This window comes from Coregonus clupeaformis, chromosome 10 (assembly GCF_020615455.1).
Source record: "Coregonus clupeaformis isolate EN_2021a chromosome 10, ASM2061545v1, whole genome shotgun sequence".
In the NCBI taxonomy this organism is placed as follows: domain Eukaryota; kingdom Metazoa; phylum Chordata; class Actinopteri; order Salmoniformes; family Salmonidae; genus Coregonus; species Coregonus clupeaformis.
In genome coordinates this window covers 28,105,921-28,126,147 of record NC_059201.1, presented here as the reverse complement: position 1 = coordinate 28,126,147, position 20,227 = coordinate 28,105,921, and the positions used below count along the sequence as shown (strand labels likewise).

Sequence of the window (20,227 nt, the reverse complement as noted above, 5' to 3'; positions counted from 1 at the left end):
TGAATGTTTAGCAACCCAAAGGTTGCGAGTTCAAATCTCATCATGGACAACTTGTGCATTTTAGCTAATTAGCAACTTTTCCACTACTTACTACTTTTTAGCTACTTTGCAAGTACTTAGCATGTTAAAGAACCCTTCCCCTAACCTTAACCCTTTTAGCTAAGCCTTCTCCTAACCATAACCTTTTATTTTGTAAGTCGCTCTGGATAAGAGCGTCTGCTAAATGACGTAAATGTAAATGTAAATGTAATTAACCTAACTCCTAAACTTAACCTTAACCCTAACCCCTAGCCTAGCTAACGTTAGCCAGCTATCTAACGTTAGCCACCTAGCCAGAATTCGTAACATATCGTACCTTTTGCAAATGGTCATTCGTAACATATCATTTGAAATGGTTGATGGACACCCACAAATTAATACATACCATACGAAACATAACATATCATACTAAATGGAGTGTCTCAGATTTATGTACAACATAAAACGAAATGCTCTGAGACCAGGTTGTGTCAACATGACCTCAAAGTCCTCCATCAACCCTGTGTGGAGAGGTTGGTCACTCAACCACCGCTGTGGACACACCAGAGACCAGGAAGTTGTTCTGAGGAAGAGCATAAAGGAGCATTATGGGAAAACACAGGGTGTAGATGGGGGTTGGGGTAGGGGGTCAACAGGGTGGAGGGAACAGGGGGTGAGGTGAAATCAAATATTATTATAACAAAAAGATCCTCAGACTCAGCGACCATCCCCCGGTCTCTGGGATATCCCCCACCTTGCCATGTCCCAGGACCTTGGGCTGGGCTCAGTGGGCTGGTGTGTGTGTGTTCTAACTTATTGGCTTAGTGATTTGTTGAGTGTGTCAGACTGCATGCGGCTCAGAGCGCTAGCCTGGAACATCGGGGCCTTGCTTCATTAGCTAGTCACACCCTTAGCGCTGACATTTTCAAAATTGTTACACAGCGTTCTAATTGGCGTGAAAAATTAGACACAGCTACAAACAAACAGTCATGGCTGCATGGTAAATCTGGCTTTGACACCAAACAGTCATGGCTGCATGGTAAAGCTGGCTTTGACACCATGCTCTGTGCCACTTTGACTGTCATTTTCCTCTCCCAATGTTAACATGCTGATAAGAAATAGAACACACAGACATGGTTTTATCTTAGCTGAATTGTAGTGGTAAAACTACAAGAAACAATAATCTTACCCATTACAATAGCTACATGTCAAGAGTTAACTTAGACACAGGTGAATGACAGTCTATTCACATCTGGTGAACTGTAATTGATATAATTTTTTATGAAATAATGATATGCAAATACTGAATGATAATGATGTCATTTATTGCTGAGCACTTTACTCAACATCCATATTAACTTATAATACAGTCCTTCAAATACAGCATAAAAAAAAAGTGAGTTCCCATCAGTATCTTATAACAATAAATGCATCTTTCAAAAAACACTAAAGAAAACAGTGAATGCAAAGCTACAACCTATCTAGACATGAATTACCTTGTTGTCATAACAGCTGAAACTGTTTGTACATTCATTCTATGATCTATTTGTGAAAATGTAAAAGCAGACACTTATTTTGGTCATATTCAAATATAAATGGATCCTGAACAAGAATATAAAATGACATCATTATGTCTATAACAGTGCATGTAAAAACATGTGGCATTCTTCATCCACTCATTGTAACATCAATAGGTAGAAGAGTAAAATGTTCATGACTACCTCAAGGCTGAAATATTACATCCTCGGTATGTACGTGACACACACCTCAACTGCAAATGTGTGTTCAGTTTCATACATTATTTAACATATGAATTTAACTTTTATAATTCACAGAATAACACTCAATGTAACTTTAAATATAATTATTAGGTGGTTTTAACTTATACGGTATACCTAGGGCAAGGAGAATTTCCTGAGCACCAAAAAAAATTGATACTAGCTGGGACGGCTCAGGGGAGTGGCACACCTGGCAGCTCAAATAAATAAATAAAGTTCCAGAAAGGATTACACTGCTATTTGATCTCATACAGTCAGAAGTACTTATTTCCAAACAGCCTTTGTCAGCATGGGGGAAAAACTGCTACATGGGGAAAAACAACATAAGAATAAAAACTTCAGGAGTGTCCCCCTCCAAGGTTAGTAGTAGTGTGTGTGTGTGGGGGGGGCTATATACAGTATTGGGTAGGCCTATATACTGATATCAATATATGAGTGTACTTGTAAACAGTGGTATCATGCATGGCTTAGTTTAGTCTCCTCCGTTTCTGGTTCGTCTCCCTGGGCGTCTTGTTGCTTCTTAGCCTTCTTCCCTGCCTCTCCTAGCTCCTCTGAGGAGGGCTCTCCCCTCTCCCTCAGCCCCAGCCCCTGCTCCTGGTCCTGGCTCTCACAGCCCTCCTCCACCTCTCCCTCCTCCTGCCGCCTCTCCCGCTCCAGCATCCTGTAGTTGTAGATATTCATAACAAAGAGGAAGAGTCCTGCGAACACCATCACCGCTCCACACATGAGGTACAGGTACTTGTAGTCACCAAAGGCGTCCACCAAGGCTCCTGAAGGGGAGCAGAGGGGAGATGTTACTGAAGGTTACATAAAGTAGCTAACTTTTCCCCCCTATCAAGATGCCCACAAAATCCCCCCTGCTTATAGTATCTTCCTATCAACAGGTTGTTATGGGTTAAGGGAAGCCTTTCCCCATCGCTCTCCACAAGGTGAATCAGGAGGTGTAACATGGGTATGGTTTAGATGTGCTTTTCAAACTCTGTTCTGTAGAGTAAAAGATCCTACTGGAGACATGTAGGAAATGACATGGAGCCATTACACCTGACCTTGCTTGCCACGGCTCTCTGGGAAGGCAATTTGGGCTGCTGCACCAGAACGAATCAGGAGTGTGGCCATGTCGATTCTGAAAATGATCAAAATCTAGCCCGCTTCAGAGGAAAAGTGACAAATGTAGTTTATATCAGATTGGAGCCATAAGCTTCTTGAACCTCCCCCCTCCCACCGGATCGATCTGCAGTCCTCCCCATCTCACTCAGCCTCCACAGTGTGCATCTAATCATCTGTCTGTCTGTCCGTCTGTGCATACTGTATAACAATCTGCACGATCATGCATGTCAGATGTTTATAGGAACCACTAAATTGATTAATGAAAGGGAAGATCAAATGTGACAACAGTGTACTTTCCCAAGCTATTGTATGCCCAGTTTATGGTCATTGACTAATTCATTCACAATGAATAACTTTAGAAAGTATAACTCGAGAGCTTGGAACTATAAGGTTCTATCTGCAAAAAGATGATTCTGAGATAATTGCCTTTAAAGTTCTGAACCCTCATTGGTTTCAGCAATATTTATCTTGTATTCTTTCGAACTTAACAACATCAATTGGGGTATTTAGAGTACTATATAGGTAGAGAACATTAAACAGAACAAAGCTATGTCAATAACTCAATTTTGACAAAAACGCAGAAAGAAACTTACAGTCCCAAGCTCTCGAACGCTCACAGCAGAGCAACACAACATGATTTAACCACATCCCTTTTATGTATCTGATGTAACTTTCCCTTTTTTGTGCAACGAGACATGGCCTTTGATTGCTCTCTACATTTCAAACTTTTATTGAGGTGTTTATCTGTAATGGACTCATTTCCCGCAAACATCAGTTACTAATGGTCAATTACTGAGTCTGGCATTATTGAGTCGTCTGGGAGACACAATCAACACAATACTAAACAACCCACTATACATGAACACAGAGTTAGGTTGTTAAATAGAAGGGCAGTTTTCAGGTTATGTAAACCAATTAAAAGATAGGTCTTAATGAGTCAATTTTAAATGAAGCTGATGATGGGGGCATGAGTTTGTCTCTCTCTCTCTCTGTGTTTGTGCGTGTGCGTGTGGAGGTCACTTTGCCCGTGGTCCAGTACAAAGCAGCAACAGGGACATGGTCTGATTAATGGCGTTCTGTCCTGTGGGTGTGTGCAGATGACCATCACCCTCATTAAGGCAGCCCTTGATTGGCTGAACAGTAATTAAGTCCATCTGGCAGAGTCACCTCTTTTTTAAATGTATTCATGGCTTCATTATGGCCCAGGTACGGGCCTCTAATGAGTGAAGTCTGAACTGAGATTCATTAAACACCGAAAGCAAAAGGCTAATTACATCAATTACCTCACTTTCTCTTAATTAGGCTGACCCCCAGGTTTGGGCGGAGGCACGGTGCGGCACGACGAGGCTGGCTGTAACGAGGAGACTTGTAAGGGGAAATGTAGAGAAGAACTGGAGAAGAACGCTCAATGTGCAGGGAGGCGCTTATTTACCCCCATTAAATGAGCACCTCAGAACGGGGTCGGACAAAACAACCAGGAGGACTATACATTAACACCTCATTAAAACTCTGCAGAGGAGATTTTAAAAAAGAATGCCAACAAACGTGAGCCTACTTCTACCAGACAGACTACACAGACAACCAGTTGGTATGCTGAAGTTTGTATGTATTCTGACAGAGCCCGTTCTCCCTCCTTTTTCACTCCACCGTTTGTGTCAGTCTGCCATTTCAGAGACTGTGAAATAAGAGGGACTAGCTGCACTCTGAGAACATTTGTATTCAGTCAGAGAAAAACCACAGGTGATTCAAAGACTAAGCAAGTTCACTTCCATGTAAATGTGTTATTTAACAGCTTGGGCTGAGCAGAGAATGTTAGCATTGTTAGTTCTCCTCTGTGCTAAATAAGACCAAAATGAAAGTGGGCTGTAGGAGACAGAGTTTTCAAAGGGTGTGCTATCCCTAGCAAACTCAGGGAAATATGGGCGGGAAACAATACCTTTTTGATTACACACTCAAAAAAGCATGAAAGGAAAAAGGTCCTGTAAAACACTCTGCTTGCGGTATAAAAAAAGAGGACCCGTCTTGGAATAACCTTGCACAATGATTCCTGGTGTTCATTTCATCAGTAGTAAGCTATTATGGGGAAAGGCCTTTCTCCTCCTAAACCTTAGATTCTGAGAGAGATTTATGGCATCGTTTTAATAGTAAAGTGTACTAGATTGTGCTCGCTAATTAGAATTTGGGGTTAAAGGTCAATGATTTGACTTATATCCATAATTCTCCATAAATGTATTATCAGCTAATCAAATGAAGTTTGCAACATCGCAATGGTCAAAGGTTTCCATTACTCCAATAACTGAAACTCTCTAAGCTTGTGTTTGCAACCAGTGGCAGTAGGTCTACTTTAGACTGAGGGGACCCGGTAAAGAGAGAAGGAGAAAATAGACGGAGAGAAAGAGTCGCAGAGAGACCTTCATTACCCTTACGGCTTCTTAGCTCCCAAAAAATGTCCATCATTTGTGTGGAGGACGAATCCTCTAGCGGGCGTGCCCTGAAAGCCGAAGCGGGCCAGGCTTATTTACAGCAGTAAATAACCGTGACCAATTACTGCTTTTTCTCTGGGCAGGCCATGCGCTCCAGGCCACCCTGCTCACCGATGATAATCCAATTCTACTGGAATGTCTTACAATAATGACACCCTGGAAAGTAGTTGGGCTCCACTCCACCACCATGCAGCGCACGGCCGTGACCGAGTAGCAGAGTGAAAATGACACAACTGACTGGCGGGTTTTCTCTGCTCCAAATCCATGTTCTGTTTTATTTACCAAACTTATTCTAAAGTAGGACTTTTCCTATACTCTGACAATAAAGGTTCTCTCAAGTGCATGTGTAACACTCGGATACTGTCAGACATGTATTGAATGACAATGGAGAGGTGGTCTTGGGGGAACTGGAGGGAGAGTGTTTGTTGACTAAAGGGAAATTAGTGCTTGTCCTTTGTCAATAGGGAGTATGTTTGTCTGTTGGCTAAAGATGTCGTAGCATTAGTTGTCTATGAGCTGTATGGATGTGTACTGACTTGAGAGAGAGGGGGATTGTGGGCTGTGTGCAGTGTGAAGGCTTACCTCCAATAGGTGGTCCCAGGAGCACGGGGCAGCACTCTATGATGGTGGCCAGTCCCACTGCACTGGAGAACCGCTGAGGCCCCACCAGGTCCATGAGTGTCTCAAACAGCAGAGCACACACCATGCCAAACGCTATGCCAAAGAACACTGAGTAGGCCGCCAGCCCCCCGTACCCACTGGCCAAGGGACACAGCAGGTGGCATATACCGTTATAGATGATGGCAAAGCTGAAGAAGTACTGTATCCTGGGCCTGATCCACTTAGTGTTAGCCATCAGCCCTGTCAACGGCCTGGCAAACATGTCTACGAAGCCCATGATGGACAAGAGGAAGGCGGAGGAGTACTCGTCGAAGCCATGGCTCAGGGCGTAAGGGGTCAGGAACACTACAGGGGCAAAGAAACCAAAGAACATCACCGCGTTCCCTATGATGTAGATCAGAAAGCCCCTGTGCTTGAAGAGAGAGAGGTCCAGAAACTTGTTGAAGTTGTCCATACAGCCTTTCTCCAGCTGTGTGTTGTGTCCATTCACCTGGGCCTCAGACTGGTCGGTGGTAGGTTTCTTTGGGGTTCTGTTTGTCTGCGCAAGTTGGTCTCCAGTTGGCTTTGGACCAATGGGCCTCATGAGAGAGCCGGCAACACAGCAGTTGAGCAGTAGAGCTCCCAGGATTAAGAAACTGCCCCTCCAGCCAAATTGGTTAAACAGGAACTGGTTGATAGGTGCTAAGGTACAGAGGAAGACTGGACTTCCTGCCATGGCCAGCCCATTGGCTAACGGCCTCTTGACCTGGAAGTACTTCCCAATGATGGTGACGGATGGCTGAAGGTTAAAAGAGAGTCCAAACCCTGCGGGAAATACAAGAGAGGAGAGTAGTCACGTTCACAAGTTCCATTTTCAGAGGCTAAAACCTTGATTTAAACGCCTGGTACCGCAGGATTAAATTAAGACCAATTCTACTTTGTGCACATTAAGGTTCCATCTCATTGAACATTGCCTACTAAAATCTCATTAAGGGAAGCTGGAATAATTTCAGAAATGATTTCTCCATTTAAATGGCAATAAATTACAGGCTCCGGCTAATCCATTCACTACTACCTCCTTTCCCCAAAATCCAATTTAGAAGTATTTCAGCCTGTAAATGAGCATCTTATTCTCTAAATGAGTCTTCACTTTAAGATTAAGAGCTCCAGGTAGAGACCCCGACTGACCCATTCCATCATTCTAACATTTGCTAAATGTCTGCTGCTCACAATCCCACACTAAACAATGCCCACTGAGCTACACATCTTCCAAAGCCTTATTTTACGAAGTTCACAGATAAAAAATTGTTCTCAGTATGCATTCTTCCCGGATTGAAATTACATAATGCTAACACAGACTTCATGCAGATTTTGATTAGCTTTCATCTCCATTGTCTAAAGAGGTGGTCAACAATTATGGCTGTCTCAACTTGATTGAATTAGGAGGCTCATTCAAGTACAATGATTAGAAATTAATACTCCTTTTATTTGTTATTTGGCTCTTTGAGAGGGTACAAACGGAGAAAATCACTTCAACTTAAAAGGTAGCTGCAATTATAAGGCCTTCTGTATCTCAACTACCACCTAAACTCACAGGGTGTTTGTGGCAGCATTCAACGGACTGGTAAGATGTATGTGAGAGAGGGACGTGTGTGTTAGCCTAGCTAGCACATCTCAGCAGGCCAGGGCAGATGGGATGAAGAGAGATTAGAACACAACACAAGGCCCTATAGCCACCTCCTCCCTCTATTAATCTTCCAGGCCTGCAGGTCTGGCGCTGGCTAATGAGTCTTGCTGGGTGGAGGGTGGCGGATGGCGGACACTCCCGTGAGGGGACCAGGACGGGAGCCTACGGGAAAGAACAGGGGGCCCTGGTAGACCGTGCTCTCCGGAAACCGGAATGACACCGTCTTAATTACACCTTCGCTGTCCCCTCAGTGCTCCGGTCCAAGCCCAGAGGCTGAGAGACCCTGGGCCCAGACAGACAGACAGACTGCATGCCAGCCCAGCCAGGGAGACCAGGGCCACCCAGGGAGGATATGCACCCCCATAGGAGCACCACCAGGGCTGGTTGAGTGATGGTAGAGGGTTGATTCACACTTTACTTCACATACACAACATCCAACCAGTCCAGCCATCGTCCCAGATGTCTTTCCAGAAGAAAACTCTGAGGCCTATATCTAATATTGTGTTTTATGTATAATGAATTCACTACAGTATCATCAATAGAACCAACAATTAAATTGCTTAGGTTTTCACATTTAGAGCATATAATAAGTTTATGGATTAGGCCTACAGAAACTATTAGTATCTCTCATTAGTCAACTTCAATGCAGTTAAAAACAAATTATTTTTGTTTCTGTTGGCCCACACATATACACATCAATCACAAAACAAGCCATGTCAATCAAATGTATGGAATGAGTGGGTACCATACCTCCAATGACTCCTACGCATATGTACAAATGCGTAATGGTATTGCCAAAAGAAGCAGTTACCATAGCAACGCCACATATCACTCCACCAGCTATGACCACAGGCCGGCTTCCATAGCGATTGACCAGAATACTGCTGATAGGTCCTGCAAAGAAAAAAATGAGAGAGGAGAGATCAAATGGGTAGAGAAAGTGTCCGTCTTAGGTTCATACAGCATTGAGATAATAGATAGGCAGTTGACATCGGACCGATAGATCCCTGCCGAAACCTAACCCTTGATCTTAACGTTACCCCTAATGCACTGCTGGTGAAATATCCACACATAGTAACTTATGTCGGGCGTGAAGAGATAGCTGATGTTCTAAATAGTTACCTTACCTACATAAGCAAAGTAGGCCAGTGCCTCATTTGTATTTCTCCTGATAATGTTCCCACAAAAAAACCTAGTGTGAGTGATCAATCATTAAATAGCCTTCGATATTCTGTCTCTCTTTATCCTTCATTCATAACCCTGCCACAGAGAACATGTAGAACAGTCCTTTAGCATCACACAACCTAACACCCACTTCTGTTCCCTGCTAAAACCAGATGATTTAAATAGTCACTAAATCATTCCCCACAATTCATTTAACAAAAAAAGATGAGGGTGCATCAATCAAAAAAATATGTAGGCTGACACGAATATTGAAAAGTCAACATGCTGCCTTTCTAGTCAGTGCTGGAATGACACTGCAAGGCGGGTGATAATAGAAAATTCATAGTAAACAATAAGAAGATTACAGTTTGGCATACAGTTGAATCCATTGTCCAAAATTGATTACATGCATTAAAAAACACATTGTAAATCGTTCTTGTTTATCTACATGGATCAGGATTTATGCACATCAAAAGGACGAGCTAAAGGTGAAAAAACTAATCATTTCACTGGTCCATTAGACATTATGACAATGACCTTGGTGTTATACTTAATATAAAAGCAGCTGTACACTGCACAGGTTCAAAGAATAACTAGCATCCTCATTTTATTTCTGTTTTGTTTTTTAATCAAATCCACTTATGATCACCTCCAGAGGTACACTCTTTCTCCATATCTAGTCTTTTTGATTTTTTTATCATTGTAAAATGCAATGTTTAGTCATTGCAGCATAACATTAATTTTTTTACTACAGCTGAATCTGTAGATAAAAAGATACACTTGCATATTTACCTATCTACAAGATACAGAAGATATCTCTGGATTAGCTATTACATAAAAAAATGTCATCCTAGCAGTGCCCTTAACCATTGCTTGAACAGATTCATCCAGCCTAGCAAACCCTGTGTGGATATAGAGACTAGGGGTACGTATAGATCCCATCCTCCTAGTGCCTGTGTCACTTTTGGGGTGGCATCATCACAATTTCCTCACCCATTATAACTTTATCACTCTGGCTCCCTAAGTCATTGGTCCCATAGGGACTTGTTATGAGACCCAAATGTGCTGACGGATGATATATTCCCCGTCTTGTTTCCACTGTGTGACATTGCAAAAGCCCAGTCAAGGACAATATGATAAAGACATGTGCCTCTGCCACTGTGCGTGGGAATATTTCACAGGATTCTCTATGCTGGTGACTGCAGGTGAGTCAGGCGCCCTGTCGTCTTTTAACCTTGCAGATCCTGATGGATTTACCTCAAACTTCAATTGCATCATTCCATTATAATATTCTCAGTGTCATCTAATGAGTCATTCAAGGTGCATTATAAAACATCCTTACACTTGAGTCACAGACTGACAATTATGAATATACTGTACAAATGCTCATGCAAACAGAGCAAGGGCAAACAAAATAAATAACATTTGCAACTGACAGTCCAGACATTTGTGACCTGATTCACTCAATGATGGCCAACTGAACGTGCCCCAGGGTGAATCCCCTGCCGCCGCACAGCCCCACTGATAAAGAGTGGGTTTGTTTAAACATCCAAATTCGTGTCAGGTGCAACCTATTTCTACCCCTTCCATATGAAGCCTAACAATAGGCAGCAAGATGCAGCCACTGGTTTACGAGTTAGTTTAATTCAATATATTATATTTAAAGGTTTCCAGGATGAAAGAGGTTGCTGTCAAAGCTGATTAGAGTAAAGTAAGAGGCAGCAAGCTGCTTATTCTATCAACATGATCAAGTCAGTTAGGTTACTTACAATTGCTTGTCTTTCATCTTAAATAGCCTACTACAGTATTTTCTTCAACTAGTAAACTTACTAAATAAACTACAAACAGATGTTATTATCCCCGAATAATAAATATCATTGTAGAGGAGACAACTTCACAAAGACTTTACTTTTTAGGCTTTCATAGTCATTTGAACACAGTAGTACTCACTATTCTTGATTAGTTACAGCTACTACAATGAGTCCTCACATGGAAGATACAGGCCTACATTTTGGGGATGAAAGAAAACAAGCAACTGCAACGCTCCATACAAGCCATGCATCCCTTAATACATCATCTGTGCATTGTGGTCATAATTGACTCAATGCTGACTCAGAGCTGCTTGGCTACATGCATGTCTACTCACCACCGGCATACATGGCTGCCAGCATGATGGAAGAAATCCATGCTATCTGGCTGTAGGAGGCACCGAAGATCAGCTGTATGTCTTTGAAGAAGACAGTGAGGGCTTTGGGGAAGGCATATGAGAAGCCGATAGAGATAAAGGCCCCAAACACCACGGCCCAGCCCCAGCCCCCGTCCGGAGGAGTGTCCCCCAGAATAGATGCTGGTGCAGGGGACATGTTTCTGTCGATAGAGGGGAGGATGATGATGATCAAATTGTTTCATGAAAGCAAACCAAATCTTGAATGTACCTTTTTTTTTTTTTAAAGCAGATGAATCATCACAGAGAGCAGTCAATCAAATCACTTTATTTACCCAAACCAATTATTTGACCCAGGTTGTCAGGACTGTGTAATATTTTTTTGACATTAAATAAGACCTAAATACGAGTTAATCAAGAAATGTCCTCTGTAGTGGACACCCGGGTGCCAGCAAATGTTTTTCATCTACTGTACCCATTGACTGTAACGTACATCTTTTCATATTTACGTCCTAATGACCACTACAAAGTCCAATTTTGCACTTACAATAAAATATAAATAATATTTTTTCACTTTTTTTGGTACCATGTTGTTGTTTTTTACCCCCAACATTTGACTTTTTTTTTCGGATCTCAGGAGGATATGGAAGTTGCATTAGACTACCTGACGATGAGACGCACACAGAAGCACGTAAACGAACGAGGGCAGTTTAGTTTAGGTTTTTGCTTATGAAGTTGCATCACCTCTCTCCGGATCCAATAAAGTCAATTCTTACAATTCTAAGAATGTATTTGTATAAGAAGTAGCCTAATGATGATTTGTGCTACCCTCAACAAATTCAGACTCAAATTTCGTTTGTACACGTGGATATCCGACTTGGAATACATACACACAACAGAAAGTTGAAGCGGGTCAAAATATTATACGTTAGGTGCGAGACAAAAAATAAAACGATCTTACCTTGACGACGAATAGCCCAGAACTTAAACTCCCAGTTCACCCACAAAAGTTTCTGAAACATATCGATTTTATTTTTCAGACGCCCCTATTGGTTCATTGAATTAGAACCGTGACTGTGTTATGCTCCCAAAAGTGTAGGAATTAGCATTTTAGGCTCCTAGGTAATCAATTCTGGCTGGTTTATCTTTTAGCCAAACACAAATCTATTTCTGATTGTCCTATCTTTCACTAAAAAGGTCACAAGAATGTCGCTACTCAGTGATGTCAACTAGGTATATTTGTTACCAAAGTTGCAACCTTGTAACTAACTAGTGATGGGTATCATGTCTCATAACATGTTACATGAATGTGATCTAGGTTAGCCTACTTTTAAAAATAGCTAGCTAGATATATATATATATACATACATACATACACATACATATATATACACATATATGTATACACACATATACATAAACACACACACACACAGTATAAGCTACAAGGGGAATAAAAGGTTAGCAAATATTCATCCAGCACCAAATAATATGGCATAAAAAAAAGTCACTATGGTTTCACTTGTCATTTTATTCTCAAATTATGTGCAATGTGAATTTCACAGTTGAGCTCAACCACCACTATTCCCCAAACTACACACACAAACCAGCAAACAAAAAGAAAAGCAGTAAGATTCCACTGCTAGTAGCCATCCATGGAGGATGCATACATACAGGACTTGAATGAGCTTGGGCATGGCCACACAAGGCCAACTATAGCTTTTGCACAGAAAGCACATTGATTGGCTGATTCGTTGTACGCTTTGAGTATTTCACAAGACTGGTGTGTTGGAGATATGAATGTAACGTTGGAGTTACAGACCTGCTTATTGCGAAGTTTTGGTAAAGAAAAAGTACTGAGAATATTATCTTTATGTGCAGATATTCATCTTGTGTGGGATACAGAACAGAATCACTCTATAACTAAATATAGAAAATGGAAAAACAGCCATTGAAAATAACAAAATAAGTCTATTTTTCAAGTTAAAAAATAAAAAAAAGTTGTAAAAAATTGTGCAAGTACAGCAAACGTATGTTACACATGAAACAATACATTTTTAAATACAGTACTGTGTATCAATAGAAATCCTGAGTTGTCCATTCCTGGTTCCCATGCGACTGAGTTTTTAGGCATTTGGGGAAACTCTTTTCTCCTTCCTCACCCATGGAGGGCACTGCTCTGGCCAGATCAAACCAGCGCCAAATGATGTGCAGTATTTTTCTTTACAAAAGTTTTTAATGTCCACAGCTCCAAACATAGAATGTTTTCATACTACTCTCCATTTCAAATTCTGTGAAGACAGAACTGCATTTCCCAAGATTGCTTTGTTGTTGATGATATATTTTGGGGAAATGCTTAAAATATGAGATCAAATAAATGATCATATGTAGTGCAAAGATGACACAGGAACCTGCATATGAGGAAATTGATGTCATTGAATTTGTTGCAGTTCCATAGGGAACATCTCTCAATTACTGTTACTTATTCAATATATACAATATTATCAAAAAAGCAGCACCAATAGTTAGTTTTTCTCCATGTCATAGCATACAGATGGATTCATGTATAAAAGAAGAACACTGTGGTAGTGCTCTGTCCAGGAGGGTGCTGCTTGGTCAAGTTTGCAGTGACGGACCGTTGAAGAGTGATTCAGTGCAATGATGAGTAATATTTTAGAGACACTGCCTCGCCAGGCTAAACACACAGGACTACTATCTGATGCCCCCACCCACCCATAGGCACAATGACATCCCCCTTGGGATCTCCTCCTCAGACTACTACTGTACAGCAGCCAGCCACACAGGCAAATATTGAGACATTTCAACTAGCAAAGTACCCAAATTAAGCTTGAAAACAATAGTTAATGCACTTCCACTAGGGTAAACCTAAATGTAGGGCTGTGACAATACCAGCGTCGCAATATTTTTTCAGCGGCAAAAATTAAAACACGAAGCAGACAACCCTATTTCGCCCTTTAAAAACCTGCTGTATGTAGAATATTGTGCTATAGCTTGGAACATAAATAAAGGTGACTCTGGATAACAACATAATGATGTTTGTTTGTTTCCAACATTAGGACTGTAATCCTAAAATAGTTATATCCACTTCATGTTTTGTTTCCTTGCCACGATATTAACGAGTATCGGGATACTGGTATCGTCCCAGCCCTACCTAATTGTAGCAAACTTTCCTTAGTTATTACTACTTGAAACTTGATAAACTTTTCAGATTAACCAAAACAAGTTCTTAAAAGCATTTTGACATTTAAGAGGTAGGTTAATCCAAACACTTTTTTAAATCAGATTGTAATCAATACCACACTTTGGCCAAATCAATGCATCAGCCTGAACCATGTCCCTTCATTCCTTATCTGGCTTCTGTTAAATTGCTATCAAAGCAAACTGTTGCCTGGTTCGAAATGTCGCACTTATCTTGGCCAGCCACACATCTTGTTTCTCCAATGTGGAGAGTGAATAGTCTAACTTCTCTTAAATTGTCTTGGCATGTGAAACTCAATGCAACAAAATGGATGCCAGCTCTGAGTGGGAAGCTGTGTGAGTCCATTGCATTAATCTACGAATTAAAAAATTATAAATCCAACTGCAACGAAGCCAAATAGCACATTGGTTGACACAATTTAGGCCTTCTCTTGAAAGCAAAGTATGCGTTTCATGAAATAGCATCATACCGATCACACATGGCAATAATACTAAATTGATCTAAATCACTAGCACACTTCATACACAACTAATAAACACTTCCACAAAGACGAGCTTGCTGTAGGGAGCAATGAGCATTCAAATCAATACAAAAGTCAGACAAAAAACCCTCAAGCTGAGCTAACCTACCAATGAGCAACACCGCTCATCTTACCCGTATGAATATACTTACACATATATATATATAATTTTCGCTTTATGCTGACGTATCATTTCCATAACTAGAGGGTACTTCATATTCTGATCCATCAACTGCATGTCAATCAATTGTAAAAATTCTAACCTATATATGCCTTTAAGATAAAATTGAACAAAATGGCTCAACAACAAGCAAACATGATAATTGCACTTATAATTCACTGGACTGTAAAACAAGCATCAGTGTGGGTATTTGGTGCTGAGTGGAAGAAAAAAAACATAAATACTGCAATCTTTTAAAAGCACCCCTATTTGATCACGTTAAACCTTATATTTTAACGCTTTAAGACTAAACTCTTGACTGCCCAACACAGGACAGCATCAGGCACAAGGCAAGCAGGACCTCACGCTCCCTCCTCCCGGAGGGGTTCAACCCAATAAATGTTTGTCACGTACACTGGATAGGTCCAGTGAAATGTGATGTTTTACAGGGTCAGCCATAGCAGTACAGCGCCCCTGGCGCAAATTAGGGTTAAGTGCCTTGCTCAAGGACACAGAGAGATGTTTCACCTTGTCAGCTCGGGTATTTGAACTAGCAAACTTTCGGTTACTGGCCCAATGCTCTAACTGCTTGGCTACCTGCCACCCGTTCCCCATGGCCCTCTCAGAGCACTTTCTGAAGACATTGTGGGTACAGTTTGGCCACCACACACTCAAAATGGCGGCCCAGGTCCCAGAGGCGGTCAGGCGTCTCGTAGACTTTGGTCCACGCGTCCGCCTTGTCGTCGTACTGGTAGAGGGAGTTCTTCCTGCTGGTACGGAACACGTGTTCCTCCACCATGACCTGCGTGGCTCGGACAAACAGGTGCAGCTTGCCCTGGAGGAGCAGGGCCTTGATGTAGGGGCTGGTGGCCTGGTCGAAGGGAAGGTCCTTCTTGCGGGCCCAGGTGTTCTGCTCGATGTCGTAGACCTCCATGGTGAAGGTGCGCTGGTGGTTCCTGCAGATGCCAGCGATGTAGTAGATGCAGTTCTTGTGTAAGGCAACCAGACCCTGGCTCCGGGGGACACTCATGGGGGACAAGTGGCCCCAGTAGTCCTTGCGAGGGTCGAAACAGAAGAAGTATTCATCTGTTAAACAGAGAAAAGAAGCACCAGTGTTAAGACACATTTTGAAAAAGAAATGAAGTGTAGCTTTCAAATACACTTTATTTAGTCTCCTACACTTGCCAGCAGCATACCACCTTGCATCCCACTGCTGGCTTACCTCTGAAGCTAAGCAGGGTTGGTCCTGGTTGGGAGACCAGATGCTGCTGGAAGTGGTGTTGGAGGGCCAGTAGGAGGCACTGATTGGGAACATTGCTCTGTGTTGGGTGCTGTCTTAAAGATGGGACGTTAAACGGGTGTCCTGACTCTCTGTGGTCACTAAAGATCCCATGCCACTTATTGTAAGAGTAGGGATGTTAACCCCGGTGGCCTGGCTAAATTCCCAATCTGGCCCTCATACCATCATGGACACCTAATCATCCCCAGCTTCCAATTGGCTCATTCATCTCCCCTGTCACTATTCCCCAGGTATTGGCTGTAAATGAGAACGTGTTCTCAATTAACTTACTTGGAAAAATAAAACACCTCTCCTGTATCTTTTTCCCACTGCATTTCAAGGTTGCATAGTCGCTCCACTATCCCGACTCACCTTGGAGGATGTAGATGCGGTCTCTGTACTCCACAGCGCTGTGGAACTCCATGGCTACAGGCATGGGGCTGACGGCGGTCCAGCAGTTATCCCTGGCATCGTAGCACTCCACTGACCTCAGTGCATTCCTTCCGTCCCCTTCGTACACACGGCCCCCCAGGGCGTACAGCTTCCCACAGCAGTGGACCAGCCTGCAGCCGATCCGGGCCCGCAGCATGGGCGAACGCGCCAGCCAACGGTTCCCTGCATGCTCGTACTGCCAGAAGTCGCTCTCCGCCCGGTGGTCAATGGACACCTCGCTGTTGCTAGGGCGGTAGCCCCCGGCGATGAAGATGTCGTTCTCTGATGACACCAGGATGCCCACCTCCCGCAGGTCATTGGGGGGCTTGCAGAGCTTGAACAACCTCCCAGCAGCAGTGTCCAAGCAAGGCACGGTTTGCTTCTTCCCTGAGTGTTTGTGTGCTGCGTCAAAGCAGATGACCATCTCGGAGGCGGTCATGCCCAGGCGCTGAGAGCAGCCGTTGAGACGTGCCTTGGCTTCGGCAGGTTCTCTGGACAGGGAGAGGGCGCAGGCGAAGGGGGCCGGGATGCGGCTGAGAAAAGAATCATCCAGGAGGGGCAGTCGGATGCATTGAGAGAACACCTCAGCAAGGTGGGCCTCCCTGCGAGGGCTGTCGTGCTCCAGCCAGCGCACGATGCTCTCATACACATGCTCTTCCTTCTCCACGTTCAGGTCATCGTTGTTCAGGATGCTCACCAGCTGCTCCTTGGTGAGCTGGAGGAACTCCTGCTCCCTTGCCACACACAGGAACTGCAACACAGCACAACACGCATGTCACATTTCATCTGTCACAGCATGCTCAACTAACAGATGCAGACCTGGGAAACTTATCTAAATCTTATTTACTGTGTCATCTACCCCAATGTGTTCTCACATTACTGTAGTTATAAGGCCATTTAACAACAGTTCCATACATTAATCCTTCCCAAAAGGTGAGCAAAGTGAAGCATAACAGTGGAACAGAACAGCTTGTTCTTAGAATAAAACCAACCTTCTTGCGTATGTAGTCCTGGGAGCGCTCCCTCAGCAACTGGTGGCCATAGGCGTCTGCGAACATGTAGACCCCGGTGCAGTTCTGGGGGTCCAGGCGGCTGATCATGAACTGGGCACACTGGTCCTGCAGGGCTGGGATCTGGAAGATGCTGGCTGCCGTGAACAGGGCCTGGACATTGGACTCGGAGAGCATGACTCTGGACGTGTAGGCATAGTCCAGGACCAGGTGCATGGACTCAGACTCAACCCCGACGAGCCGCACCTCCCTCTGGCTGCTCTCTGTAAGGCCACTGGTGAACATGGACCTGGTAGGAAGAAGAGGAAATACAAATGAAAGTGCATAAATCTTGAATGGTGTTGCAGCATATTCTGGTCCCAGATCTGTTTGTGCTCTTGCCTACTCCATTGCTGTCATTGACATGACAATAAGTGACAGAGTTGGCATGATGGCGCAAACAGACTGGCACTCGGGCTAGTTGCGGCATTTGTTATCATATAAAAGTTTGACCCTTCAAAAACTCAGCATAGCTAATACATTTCCCTCAACTCTAAGTGATATCCCAAATGTAAAGGACTAGAAGCAAGCAAACGCCTCACACATATCTGACCTACCTAAAGTAAGGGCTGATTGCTGCAAGGACATTTCGGTGACACGAAAATCTTTTGCCATGGTCCACCTCAACGACAATGTCTGTGAGCTGTGCTTCATCATACAAGGCTTTGAGCTGCTGGAGGATGTTACAGGCATGAACGGCATCAACCCCACTGTAGGTCGTGTTTGCAGGAGTGCCATTCTGTACTTGTAACAGCTTGCCTACGTCTATGGAACAAACATAAGAGACAACATGCCTTTTTAAAATTATGGATTAAACAACAGTTACATAGGAGAGAGACAAACAAAATACTACAGATTTTGAAATTATGTTGGTACTAAATATTACTTAACGTTAGTGGCATCATTAGCTAGATATATGCAGCACAACAATTGAATAAAGTGTACTTTACACAGCGTGGAGAGCAAATACTCTAGTTACAACACGTGGAGATTAGTAATGTGAATCTATTGCTGAACTAAAATTACTTTTCGACACTTGAGATTTCTTGTTTGTAGTGCTAACGCATTACCAGTGTACCATGGAAATCCCACCCAGTTCAACTTGTGTGCTCGACTTAACTTATTGACAGAACAAAGACCCGTCCAAAACAACGAGGCTTTCACAACAAGCTAGCTAGCTCTGCGGATTAGAAACTCAGTTGGATAGCACCAAAGCAAGCCTTCCGCGGCATTATTAGCCGGCTAAAGTAGCTAGTTAGCAATCTTTTAACAACGTAACGTTAAACCTGTCAAAGCGGTCACTAAAACCAACTAACGGCTAGTCATTAATCTAATTTGATTGTCAAGTATATCGTGCTCATGATGTTGACATGGAGCTAGCTACCTATCCAAGTAAACTGGCCAACCACGGTTAATCCTTCGTCAGGATGAGACGTGGGTACGTTAAAATACTCTAGCTAGTTAGCCGGACATATCTACTTTCCTGCTGGCTAGCTATAGTATCGGTAGATATTAGCTAGTCAACTACCTAACTACACACTTTCTTGACAGCTATTAATAAAAGCTAAGATAGCCACGAAAAGGTTTACTGTGTTAGCCACGACTATCATTTGCATACAAAGACATGCAATTGTTTACAGCCATCTATCTGATCGAGTTAGCTAACGTTGTAGCAATGCTAACTAGTTAGCACAGATTTTAAAGAAGCCATTCACTTACAGCTTCACTTGTAGCTAAAACGAAGCGAAATAATCGTCATTGTCTATTACTTTTGTCAGAGTGTAATCTCGGTTTTTATATATCCTTCAGTATGAATTATGGAACTTTAAAATGCGTTAAATAAGTTTGAATCGTCAACACAAACAATCAAGAAACGCTAACCTCCACTGGCAGCCATTCTCCCCAAGTCTTTCTCAAACTGGTCTACGAGCTCAAAGCGGTCATGGTTAGAAGGGATACAGTTTTTGTTAGATTTGACTTTCCGTACTAGCAGGTTAGGAGAATCAACGTAGCAGGGTAGGAGAATTAGGTTAAGGCTATGGAAAAGCTTAGCTAAAATGCAAAACATTTCAACTTTTGACGTTAATTTGACAAAAGCTGGATCCCTTCTAGCCATGACCGTCTCAAAGCAGACCGTGAAACATCACTACTGTGAGCCCCGGAAACAGGCGACAGCCAATCGCAAGAGAAAGAAGAGCCAATTAAATTATTTTGGGTAAAGAGACAGCAAAATAAAATATCAAAGCAACCTCAAAAAATTATGATCAATTGATTGTCTAATTTTGACATAGCCCACAAGGTTCCACAAATAGGTAAATGTGAAAAAACTTGTACTAATTGATTGTCTAAGTGAAACATACTTTTTCTCCAATCAATGGCTAGATTATTGCACTGTATTTTCAGACATTTTGAAACATTAAATATATACTCAAAAACACAGGAAAAGGGAAAAGCTATTTGCTGTTCATCTACATGTTCTTTTCACATTAAAATGATAATTTATATAAATATAATAAATACACCATAGAGATATATATGCCCAGAGCATTTTATTTAGGAGAGAGAA

The 20,227-nt window shown here is 42.6% G+C and overlaps 2 protein-coding genes across 4 annotated transcripts; both read right to left on the bottom strand.

The window, feature by feature from the left end:
- Window positions 1-1,326: 1,326 nt before the first annotated feature.
- On the bottom strand, window positions 1,327-11,984 carry LOC121575852 (monocarboxylate transporter 2-like). 3 transcript variants are annotated; one of them, XM_045222945.1, is made up of 5 exons: window positions 11,963-11,984; window positions 10,984-11,204; window positions 8,424-8,567; window positions 5,969-6,811; window positions 1,327-2,566 (listed from the first exon to the last, which is right to left on the bottom strand). In XM_045222945.1, exons 2-5 carry the CDS (start codon window positions 11,198-11,200, stop codon window positions 2,253-2,255), a joined length of 1,518 nt encoding a protein of 505 aa, XP_045078880.1. In that variant the 5' UTR covers window positions 11,201-11,204; window positions 11,963-11,984; the 3' UTR covers window positions 1,327-2,252. The 3 variants fall into 3 exon arrangements, with proteins under 3 accessions (XP_045078880.1, XP_045078879.1, XP_045078878.1); XM_045222944.1 differs by lacking the exon at window positions 11,963-11,984 and adding an exon at window positions 11,892-11,949; XM_045222943.1 differs by lacking the exon at window positions 11,963-11,984 and adding an exon at window positions 11,666-11,860.
- Window positions 11,985-15,432: 3,448 nt separating this feature from the next.
- LOC121574956 (kelch repeat and BTB domain-containing protein 8) lies at window positions 15,433-19,685 on the bottom strand. The gene is made up of 5 exons (XM_041887661.2): window positions 19,543-19,685; window positions 18,219-18,426; window positions 17,605-17,911; window positions 16,553-17,363; window positions 15,433-15,987 (listed from the first exon to the last, which is right to left on the bottom strand). The coding sequence occupies exons 1-5, from the start codon at window positions 19,556-19,558 to the stop codon at window positions 15,524-15,526; spliced, it is 1,806 nt and encodes a 601-aa protein (XP_041743595.2). The 5' UTR covers window positions 19,559-19,685; the 3' UTR covers window positions 15,433-15,523.
- Between the last annotated feature and the right edge of the window lie 542 nt (window positions 19,686-20,227).